This window comes from Dendronephthya gigantea, unplaced genomic scaffold, assembly GCF_004324835.1.
Source record: "Dendronephthya gigantea isolate DGI-Jeju-01 unplaced genomic scaffold, DenGig_1.0 000035F, whole genome shotgun sequence".
Lineage (NCBI taxonomy): Eukaryota > Metazoa > Cnidaria > Anthozoa > Malacalcyonacea > Nephtheidae > Dendronephthya > Dendronephthya gigantea.
The window spans coordinates 310197-321847 of NW_021163045.1; the positions used below are offsets into that span (position 1 = coordinate 310197).

Below are 11651 nucleotides of genomic sequence, written 5' to 3' on the forward strand. Positions count from 1 at the left end.
CTATCTAAGTAGGTTATTTCCCTGAGGTTGATATAAGCACTTTAATGGTTTCCGTGTTTGCATGGCCTGAATGTTGCGAGAGTTAAGAAAAGCGCGCGAAATACCCAGGTGTTTGGATCAGGCCATCCAATCACGGTACACCATTAAGTAATTATCTTATAAAATAAAACAACAAGGTAGTCTTCCAAGTTTGATTTCCATCAGCGAATTAAATTCTGATTTGTCGATACTTCGACCAATCAGAATACACGATATGTACATGTTATTTTATAAAATATCTACCATGCATTTTTTCTGAAGTTTGGATATTTTATTCGTGCTCACTAGGCTTTCTTGCGTTTCCTCAAAAGTTGTGTTATTTACGCATTTTTTCTTCAGTATTCGACGAATTTGAGACTTCTGAGTTGAAGTGGTCGGGACAACGTCTTGGAAATCCATTTCTTCACTGTCCGGGTTTCGCTAAGACATTTATTTTTTCTTGTTCTTGGTTGTAATGGACAGCATTCTTTCCGTTCGTTCCCTTAGAACTGACTATGCAAATGCCTTGTTGTGAAAATACAGCATCAATAGGCTCCAACTCACATTATATACCATTGTATGAACCGTACTACATGCACCTAAAGCACGCAGAATTGTATGATAAGTTGTATTTATGGTAAGTGATATAGTGTATTGAATGATAAAAGCAGTAGCCTCGGCCCACAACATGAATATATGGCTGCCGTTATTATGCAAAAAATATATCGTGTCGTATACGTGTATAAACTGTTACATCATTGCCTATAATGGCAACTCATTGTTAAACATTTGGCTGAATAGAAGAACTCTTTATCGACACATGTAAGACACAGTGAACATAGTGCTATCACTTGTGGAGCTTGAGCGTGGGCGATATCTTGCATTAAGGCCCATTTACACTATGCGATTTGTCGTATACAATTCGTACCCTGGCGTATGTGAACGTATGAACACTCGTACAAACGTGACACTTTAAATTCCAACCTGAATAAAATTGAATGAAGATTGGAGCATAGGCACTCTTTTACATTCGTCAAAATGATAATTGCACACAACTTATCGTGTAGTCTAAATAGGCCTTTAAGAAATTTGTTTTGTGGTTGTGTATTCCTCATTTACATCCCAAACGTGGCCCCTTCAAATTGATTGGCATCCCACATGGGAACCTCAAGTGCTCAATGCACACGGCAAAACCCCCTTCACCTATAAATTTGACGGGAAACAACTACGGACACTTATTCAAACAATTGTATGCTAATATCTTCCAAAGCCATGAAGTAGTGGTCACAGTCATGACAGAAATTGTCCTAAATAAAAAAATTAACGAAATCCAGGCAAAAAACAACAGATTGGGAAAGATAGGTTTGTGGGAGGCTAACATGCACTGAAGCTTTAAAAATTGTTATATGTCAATGTCAAGTCCGTATCTAAACAAACGGTTTGTTTACATTTTAAATTTGTATACTTTTTGAAGTACGAGGTGCTGTTTGAATATCTAACAAATTTAGGTTTGCTGTGCCTTTAAATGAATATGAACTACTGATTTTGATGAGAAAAATTCGAAAAATGCGAAGTTTGGGCAAAATCTCTTCTAAAAACTTGTTATGAATAGAACCTATACGCCGAACACACTTGACTTCCACTTAGAGCATGCTGAACCAAGACTATTCTAACAACTTTAGGCTGTCGAGGACTATTACAAGCTACAGTCTCCTCTAATAGCCTAAATAATTTTATGAATTTCGCAACAAATAGTCCATAACAAAATTGCACAGCAATTACGACATAAGGAACCCCTGTCTTTTAATTGTTTACGGAATACAATTTATTAAGTTTATTTCTGAAAGTTGCATAATTGTTCATCACTGTCTGGTTACGATTGAGTAATATTTATGCAAAATTATATTACTGCTAGTTTGCAAATCAAGGTAGTAAATCGAAATAGTGAGTACTCAGGTAGACCTATGTGTATATTTTCTATTTATGAATGAAGGAAGTAAAAGTTAAGTCATTTACAAGGTTCAGATCTCCACCATCCCACGATTTGGCGTATTTGTACCAAGCGCCTTTCTTGGTCCTGGCTTTTGTTCGTGACGTGTGAAAGTATTCTCACCATACCTTGTCGACTTCCATTCATCATTGCAGTTGTCAACTTTACTTCTTAGCAACCAGTTCATTTGAAGGCTTGCAGCGTTGTTCGTACAAAGATTACATTCTCCCACCCAGCCTGCTACTGATGCACCGTCTCTCCAAACAATAACCAATGAAAATGTTGTGTTGGGTCGTCGATATACGCCAGAGCCGTACACAAGCGCGTGGGTCTCACCAGCGCTGCCTTTTTTCACTTCAACTGCAGTTCGAAATTCTCCTGTTATTATTCCGCTTTTTGATTGCTGCAAAATAATTTCGGAGCCAAAATCATTATACCAGGTACCATTCAGGTTGCACGTTTGTCCTGCGAATTCTTCTGGTGCTGTTTTTAAATCTCCTTTAGGAATATTTACTGATGTAGATTTTCGTTCGAAGACATCTTTTCCTGTTCATAAACAAATATGGTAATATTATACAGTATGCCGTCATGGTTTGGCCTCGTATTAACATTAAACAAGCACCATAAACCCACCTATTTGTGTCGACTTCCACTTGTCGATACAAGAATGAACATAAGATTTCATAAGCCAAGATGTCTCTAATGATTCTTTGCCATTGCACATCAAACATTGACCAGTCCACACCGTTGTTGAACTGCCATCTTGCAAGTTGACAGAAAATCCAAAAGAGGATCCAGACTTGTTGTATGGTAGTGTTCCTAGAGAGATGAAATTCAAATAAAAACCATATTGATTATTTGGGTCTTTTCTTACCTATACGAACAGCTATTGGTTGATGATAATCGTGATGACAGTAAATCACGTTAAACTATTTTTAAAAGAACGAATCATAAACACTGTTGACTATCGTTACAAAAGCCAATCGCAAAACTCGATCATTTTGGTAGTACTTACTGCCATATACAAAATAAAACAGATTCCGAAGATAGATATCTTGTGTTCTTGATGAAACACGAGTGTAAATGCAGAGACAGTGCACTTTGAAGATGTTGCAAAAGAATAAATACGATATACGCTAGCCAATAAAATATTTACATTTATGTTTCGTCTATGAAATGAATTTTAGTAATTGGTACTTTCAACCACGTAGATTTTAAATTTGATGATATAAAATTCTAATTTTCAATCTAAACTGTAGTATGTTGGCAAGTTATGGTCCAGAGACTTGCCATTCCCAGTCTTCTCGTGCAGACTCTCTGATTCTCAGTATATATAATTATAAACTGTACGACGATGAAATAAATGAAAAGACCCGACGAAGTTCTTCTAGAGAGCTGACTCTGGCTAGCCTGCTTGCAGTCTCTACAGAAATGATTTCCTGTTTACAAGAAATTATTCCTGTAGAGACTGCACGCAGGCTACAACACAAAGGTCAATAGTGCTTTCGATTATCATACCAGGTTATGTTATTTAAAATGCAGTGAGATTTCTATTGATGATGAAGTTAAAATTTTCCTGGTCAGATCTGGTCTCGCGCAGAGTAGAGTGCATCGGCGTAATACAGTTGCAAAATGTGACAAAATTGATGTAAAAACTACCATAAAATTACTTAGTCAAGTAAGCCATGGTTGTTTTTTCAATTCTCTCTGGCCAGACCAATGATGAATATAGCCTGGCCTTGACAATATTCATCATTGGTTAATATTATGCTAAAATGTATATAGACTAAAAGAGCTCTATAAGTTTACTTTTGATTCGATTCCCCCACTGGTTTAATGCAGTTTAATATATTATAAGTCACTCAATGAACCTTTAAATGTCTTAGAGCTGCGGCGTAATATAATCTATATAGCTTATATTATTATGACATGCAATCCGAAAAAAGTTTTTTGAAGGCCAGCGAAGGCCTTTCAACAGTTGTCCTCTATAGACTTCCAGATAGACTTTCGCCCTCAGTAGGAATATAATTCACCTAACTTCGTTATATATACACAGTTGTAGGTATATGGTATCTTGCTCATGTATGCAAGACAGAGATTATCGCATCAAATGCGTTCTGTTCCTTACTTTAACAGGAAGTAATATGACGCCTTTCAGACGCGCGCAGACAGAACTATAAATATTTTGAAGCCAAAAAGCCAAAAATTGCATGTTTAACCCTCGATAACTTCTGCTGAATTCATTTTTGGAGCTTGCGCTTTTTTAAACTCGTCTTATGTGCGCTGAGCACTACAAGATTTTGAAATGAAAATGTTTATTTCAGAGGCATTTTAAACATAAAGTAGCCTTCTGTTGTCGTCGCAATATACAGAATAGCGCTAGCTTATATAGGCGTCCAAATATACACGCAATTTGACGTCGTAAATTATGAGATCTCTATTGAAGATTTTACAACATTAAGTTTATAGAAGGCGCATAGCCAAGAAAAGGGACTGATAATACAATTTTAGGTAACACAACCTACCAACTATATCATAACCACGAAGTTTGTCATGAGATGAACTTGCTGCTGGGTAATATTTTCCAATCAAAACTCCGTTTGCCGAATGATCTATTTCCAACACTGCTCCCAATTTGCTGACCCAACGACCGCTAATGTCTTCGCACGGCGCAGCCAGCGCAACATAAGCAGTTACGTACAAAAGCAAGTTGAAAAATAACACGTTTCGCAGCATGATCATTACAGTATACTTCAAAATTGTGGGATTCTACAACAGAAACGATTGGCGATTCGACGATGTACGATTTTATACCGAGTCATACCGAATAATCAATACTCCTAGATACCAGGCCACTACCGAAGGGAACTCTCTAAAGCTGAAACTACGTAATTTAATTCCTCTGTATACAGAACGCGCATATATATAATTTCACCTTGACCCAGTGACTTATCAGCATTTTATTGCTGTTATTAGGTGAACAAAAACATCTGGTTCTTGTATTTTAGATGAAGTATACGTGTATTTTAGATGAAGTAACAAATTTCAAATGTATGCTCTAAAGGTTTAGTCATGGACAGGGCCATAGCTAGAAGCTTAATTAGGGGGATGCGTATTCATATATTCGTTTTTTGCCCGAATGATTTCTTTTGTATGCTATTGTTCCTATGGTATGTAAACATGAATATATGAATATACACCCCCCCCCCCCAATTAAGTGGTCTAGCTACGGCTCTGGTCAACCGTTAAACCGTGGTGCAAACCTAAAAATTCGAAACCAAATAGGCCTTTCTCTCAGAAATTTTCTCACAATAACCCTGAAAGCCAAATGTTACATGAAGTTTTGTTGGTCCACGAAAGTAACGCGCCAATGAAACCGCGTGTAACATCAGTCTTTCCGCTTTAGGCGTCATCATGAGAAAAGCCTGTTGAAGTTCATGAGTATTCATCGTTGGAATAATGTTAAACAAACATTCAACTTAAGTTGGGTCGCTTTTAAATGATGGCAATATACTTTGATTACCTGCTTCCAATTCAAAATCTTTTCAACACAAGTACTCATGCTTGTTTTGAATACTTTAAGAAAGAATCAAAGGGGAAGAAGTGAGAAACTACGTTTGATGGATTTTATTCCAAATGCAATAACCAAGGTGTTTAGGTAATCGAAGAGTATTCAGGCTATAATTTATACACTTTGAACTGAATTGTCCAATAGAAAGAGATGTCAATTGATGTAACACAATTTTGAGACATTTGACACTTGAGGCGAGAAATAATGAGTGGTAAAACCATAGGTAGCCCAACACTCGTGTTCCGCGCGCGTACACGCTACTCAGTGATTAGCATATATTAATTTATCCTAAGGTTGGCAACTTTATCACCAATTATCAATAATATATCACATACATACATGTCAAACTTCGATAAAAACTGAAAAACTACCACAAAATACTGCAAAATTAATAAATATAAATGAACTTGGATATATTTTCTAAATTTCCGACATAATTTTTAGCTTCAAAATGTATTGAGAAATACGGAAATTTGTTCATTTAAAATAAAGTTTTTGAAAATATATTGTTGAAATTTTCTTGTCGATAGGCGGGATCCAATTTACTCTACATTACGTCACCCTCGGAGATATCCGGAGTCAATCCTGTTGGCTGCTCCCTCATGGAGCAATCTTCGGAATTTTTTTTCGACTTTTCAGCGGCCAATAGGATAAATAGGATTGACTCGGGATTTCTCCGAAGGTGACTTAATGTAGAGTAAATTGGATCCCGCCTATCGACAAGAAAATTTCAACAATATATTTTCAAAAACTTTATTTTAAATGAACAAATTTCCGTATTTCCCAATACATTTTGAAGCTAAAAACTATGTCGGAATTTAGAAAATACATCCAAGTTCATTTATATTTATTAGTTTTGCAGTATTTTGTAGTAGTTTTTCAGCTTTTACCGAGGTTTGACATGTATGTATGTGATATATTATTGATAATTGGTGATAAAGTTGCCAACCTTAGGATAAATTAATATATGCTAATCACTGAGTAGCGTGTACACGCGCGGAACACGAGTGTTGGGCTACCTATGGTAAAACGAGCTCGCGCGTAGGGCGAGTTTTTCCCCATTATTTCGAGTTCGCCCAATAACTGTGTAGAAACACAGCAAAAAAATTTTCTATATCCGTGTTTCTGTTTACAGTTATAGTAACACGCTTCTCGACCAATCAGCACGCGCGTACAAAAAATGTTACATTGATGAACTGGGTATTTTACTTTCCTGTTTCTTTCTGACAAGATTAAAATATAATTTTTAAACAGGCAACATTAATTTTTAATACATTCAAATTAAATAACATCAGACTAATTAGGACAGAATAAAGTTTTACATAACTGACATCACATGAAATGAAATACACGTTTTAGTATCAAGAAAGTACTTCTTTGGTTAACTAAAAAAATAATCCTTTAGTGAGTCGTACCAGGATCTTTTCCTCTATTTCCCTAAAAGATAATTAGTTGAAACATTAATTGAAACTAGTGGCATACTTTTATCATATATATTCATTATATACTTAGTATAAATATATACATATATATATATATATATTAATATATATATATAATTATATTATACTTATATAAATATACTATATATATATATATTATATTATATATATATTAATATATATTATATAATACATATATATATATATATATATATATATAATATATATATATATATATATATATATACACCCGTTTGCAAAAACGTTGGCCGCAGATAGATATGTAGATAGATACTCCAAATCTAATTAGCATTGCATATGTTGGGTAATATGATTGAAATCCCATGCAAATGTAATCATATGCAATTCTAATTAGACTTCGAATATCTATCTATCTATCTTTCTGCGGCCAACGTTTTTGCAAATGGGTGTATATATATATATATATATATATATATATTAATATATATATATATATATATATATATATATATACATATAGGAAATTGAAGATCCTGGTACGCAAAAACGTAGGTTCGATTCCTGCCAGAGGACTGATAGTTCACTTATTTTTCCATCAGCTGTTTCTGGCCTGAATTTGAAGTGTGTGTAATTCCACTCGAAATAAATAGACCACTCCCTTTTGCACTAAATTTTAATGGCTATATTTTCCACGTTTTTCCACTTTTTTACCAATTTTGAATGCTCTTTCATTTGTGAAGCCTATTACCAATAAATTTTCCTGGTTTTCAACACATTATACCTGGAGGATGGAAGCACAAGTTCACACCATTGATTCTGTCATCCCAACAACAGCCTTTCTTCGCACATTCGTCTGCTCTAATTCCAGAATGACCACAAATTTCTCTAGAAAGCGGATGCACGGTAGAGCAGCCGGGACCTAGAGAATTTAATAAGTTTTACAAAACGGCAAAGCGACAAACGCCCTAAATGTTATATTTTACACGTTTTTACTATTTGTTTCAACTATGGAATAAAGTACTACATTTAATATTAATCCTTTCTTGAACGAAAAATGAAACGATGTTATACGCTTGATTGCTTGGTAAAAAGTAGACGCAATATTCAATTCAATATTATTCTGGGTAAAAAAGGTTATCAAAATCTGTAATTTCTACATTTACCTTTATAAATTCAGTAGTGAAAAATAGTTGACTTTTAACATACATAATGTAGCAAAATGTTAATAATAAAGAATCGAATTTCTTTTTTGTTTTAGAAATCTTCTCGGAGTAGATAAGACTAAAACTATTCGTCAACGGTTCGTTAACATTTTAAACTTCTATACTCGTTGTCTTAATATCTAGCAAAATTTAGGTTCGTTATGCCTTTGAATGAATATGAGCTAGTGATTTTCATAGAAAAAAATTCGAAACGTTCGAAATTTGGAAAAAAATTTTTATCCGAAGACCTCACATTGTTATAATCAGAACCGATTTGACTTCCACTTATTATAGATTAGTGAAATGAGAAATGAAATTTCGGAGGATAAAAGAATAAAACCCTAACGTCTATGTTACATATCACACTGCACTGCGACGAATCGTGACGTGAAAATTCCGTGAAATTGATATTTTGCACGAAAGTAAAAGAATAGGAAATTATACAAATCGAAGCAATGGAACTATAAAGCAACAGAATTCGCCAATTAATGCGCTTTTTTTGGGGGGGGGGGGAAATTCTGACAAAGTTTATTATACCTGTAGGGTAGAAACACGATAGTACATCTTTGATACTGTCATCCCAGCAGCAACCTTTACTGGCACATTCCTGTGCTTTAATTCCAGGATAGCCACAATCAACTCTAGTTAGCGGATGCACGCTAGGGCAGGCAGGATCTAAAATGTATTGATCAGTCAGAAGGATGAATTTCGTCTTAACGTCTTCTTTCGTCTTGTTTACATCTCTCAGGCAAATCCAATCAGAATGCCTACATTTTAATACTTCATGTAAATGGCAAATAATGTTCCTTTTTACCAGAGGTAGTCAAAATTATAGTGCATTTTGATTGGGTTACTGGAAATGTACACAAACTTGCTGATTGGTCTAAAACGAGATTCCCCCTGTTTTAATCAGTGCTATTTAACTTAAGATCGCGTCTACCTATATGTGTAAGGTTTTAAAGCTTTCTTGGTTCAGAAAAGAATACAGGAAAAAATCCTATTCACGATCAGCAAATAGTGTTTTAAAACGTTATAGTGGCAATGAAAATTTTCTTTGAAACTGAAAAAAGCTTTTTAGAAGAATCTTTGACGGCTAATTTATTCTACATTCACTGGTACATGTTTTTAGGGTTATTTTCTGTTCTTTTCTCCCAATTTTGCTATACTTACTCGTATGTTGAAAGAGAAGAAATTATAGGTTAAATCATGTGTTGTATAGTCTTCCATGTGCAAGGCTGAAAAGGAGGGTAAATTTAATTGTTTCCTCAAACTGCGAATGTACCCTATGGTTTATATATGGTTTATAGAAATCGTAGAACATTTGTTATATATATATATATATATATATATATATATATATATATATATATATATATATATATATATACTATATATATATATATATATTATATATATTATAATATACATATATATTATATATATATAATAATATATATATATATAATATATATAAAAATGTAAAATTATTATAAATTCTATATGATAGAAGTTACGTTTATTAGTAATATGATTGTTTCATGCAAGACCCCACTGACATTATTAAAAGACTTTAGGTGACAGCAGCCAATGAGAATTCGCAATTACTTCAGATGAAAAACGCATATTACCTGCAGGGTAAAAGCACATCATTACATTTCGGATACTGTCATCCCAACAACAGCCTTTACTTTCACATTCCTTCGCTCCAATTCCATGATAACCACAATCAACTCTAGATAGTGGATGTACGCCAGAACAGATAGCACCTGAAATTTATTAATAAGAATTTCAACTTAAGAGTGTCTAGCTGTTGTCAATGGTATATTATTATTAGCATGCTAAAGTTACTGGATTTGATTGGTCGAGGAAGTCCATTTATTTAATTAATTGTACTGCAGTACAATATAATGATTTTGCTAAAGTATACAAAATTGCGGGGCGGGGACAGTGTCTCACGTTTTGTTGCTAATAAAATATTAGCGAAATTAATATTAATTTAATATTAGCGAAATTTAGCAAACACGACGTGACGTCTAAAGGTATGGCGTAAGCACAACTATTCAGTGAACTCAAATAAGACTGGAACGCTCAATCTGTCAGAAGTTTGAAACCAAGATGGCGGAGAAGCCTTTCTTGTAGGTATGATCCAGGCCTCTTTCAGGATTTTCCTTTGAAATTTCCGCGCCAGAGGTCTGGGTCATACCTACAAGAAGGGCTTCATGATCCGCCATCTTGGCTTCATTCATTGATGAGGGAAAGTCAGAGAATGAGCGTTCCAGTCTTATTTGAGTTCACTGCAACTTTTTTGCTCTCGAAGATTAGCTACAAAGCGTGAGAATATAGAATTCAAACCAAAAGAGTTCTGGAAACAAGGCGTGAAATTTCTTGTTTTCCGGAAAGAATGACCCAGCAACTGCACAAACTAAAACCCTTTTTGCACCCGGCGTATTTAATTTTATTGGTGTTCAGGCTACCAATAAAAAGGCTAAGCATGCGGATGAAATGGTAAGGTATCCCATTTTAGCCATTCCGTGCCAATATATTGGATGACTCCAGTGTAAACGGATTAAATTACTAAATATTATTAATTAAATTATTACTTATTACTTGTCTCAGCATTGTTCGCGCATCGCGCGTTTCTTCTTTAGTGCCGAAATGTAATCAGAATAAAATTTTCGTACGGAGACTGTCCATGTTAAATTGTCAATGTTTACGCGTGTAAACTGATAAATTAAATCTTTAACATACGATTGCGGAGTAAAGGCAGACCCTTATAATCTTTACCGTGCCTTATGACTCGCTAATTTAATAATCATGCACCATGTAGCGCTTTCATAATATAAGCTTAGAAAATATTCACCCATTCTTCGAACGTGAATTCTAGCCATTAAAAACTGCACGCAGTCTGAACGTTTTCAGACAATACAATAAGATTTTATGAACAAGTCTGCACAGTCGCATAGTCTCGCATAAAAATATTAACACAAACCATGGAAATATTTAAACCAGAAATATCACACTGCTGCTTACCATCCGTTTCCTTAGTACCAGCATTTACCTGTCGGATGCTTGTCAAAACACCACAAAAAGCAGCGGCGACCACGAATATCTTGAGCATCTGGGACGATTTTTTGTTAAACTTTCGCGATTTTTGTTATAATAATCAAAATCAGACTTGACCCGAGCGTAGATCGTGAAATTTAATACTCTTTAACTAGCTCATGTGATTAGCTAAGTACGGAAATGCAGTCGAATTTACACAATTAATCAATTTCATTCAGATCGACTTCATACTAATACAATTTATGGAATATGCTGTGCAATCTAGCCTCCTCCGCAGGCATCTCTTATGCATTTATATTAGGCATTTATATTTGGCCTGGGTTAGCTGTGTCAGGGAGTGAGAAAAAAAAATTACGTGAGATCTCTCCCACTTTTTTCCTCGC

The 11651-nt window shown here is 34.7% G+C and overlaps 2 protein-coding genes across 2 annotated transcripts; both read right to left on the bottom strand.

The window, feature by feature from the left end:
- Window positions 1–1872: 1872 nt before the first annotated feature.
- Window positions 1873–4834, bottom strand: LOC114525820. Its single transcript, XM_028547265.1, has 3 exons — window positions 4534–4834; window positions 2642–2827; window positions 1873–2554 (listed from the first exon to the last, which is right to left on the bottom strand). Exons 1-3 carry the CDS (start codon window positions 4748–4750, stop codon window positions 2040–2042), a joined length of 918 nt encoding a protein of 305 aa, XP_028403066.1. The 5' UTR covers window positions 4751–4834; the 3' UTR covers window positions 1873–2039.
- Window positions 4835–6874: 2040 nt separating this feature from the next.
- Window positions 6875–11386, bottom strand: LOC114525823 (integumentary mucin C.1-like). The gene is made up of 5 exons (XM_028547267.1): window positions 11236–11386; window positions 9834–9971; window positions 8743–8880; window positions 7785–7922; window positions 6875–7016 (listed from the first exon to the last, which is right to left on the bottom strand). Exons 1-5 carry the CDS (start codon window positions 11321–11323, stop codon window positions 7009–7011), a joined length of 510 nt encoding a protein of 169 aa, XP_028403068.1. The 5' UTR covers window positions 11324–11386; the 3' UTR covers window positions 6875–7008.
- Window positions 11387–11651: the final 265 nt, after the last annotated feature.

Coding starts and splice junctions, on each gene's coding strand:
- LOC114525820 (XM_028547265.1), bottom strand. CDS start 4,750: ATGATCATGCTGCGAAACGTGTTATTTTTCAACTTGCTTTTGTACGTA. Junction 2,828..4,533: donor TCGTGGTTATGATATAGTTG/GTAGGTTGTGTT, acceptor TCATCTCTCTAG/GAACACTACCATACAACAAG. Junction 2,555..2,641: donor GTGGAAGTCGACACAAATAG/GTGGGTTTATGG, acceptor GTTTATGAACAG/GAAAAGATGTCTTCGAACGA.
- LOC114525823 (XM_028547267.1), bottom strand. CDS start 11,323: ATGCTCAAGATATTCGTGGTCGCCGCTGCTTTTTGTGGTGTTTTGACA. Junction 9,972..11,235: donor TGGTACTAAGGAAACGGATG/GTAAGCAGCAGT, acceptor AATAAATTTCAG/GTGCTATCTGTTCTGGCGTA. Junction 7,923..8,742: donor ATCGTGTTTCTACCCTACAG/GTATAATAAACT, acceptor TAAATTCTCTAG/GTCCCGGCTGCTCTACCGTG.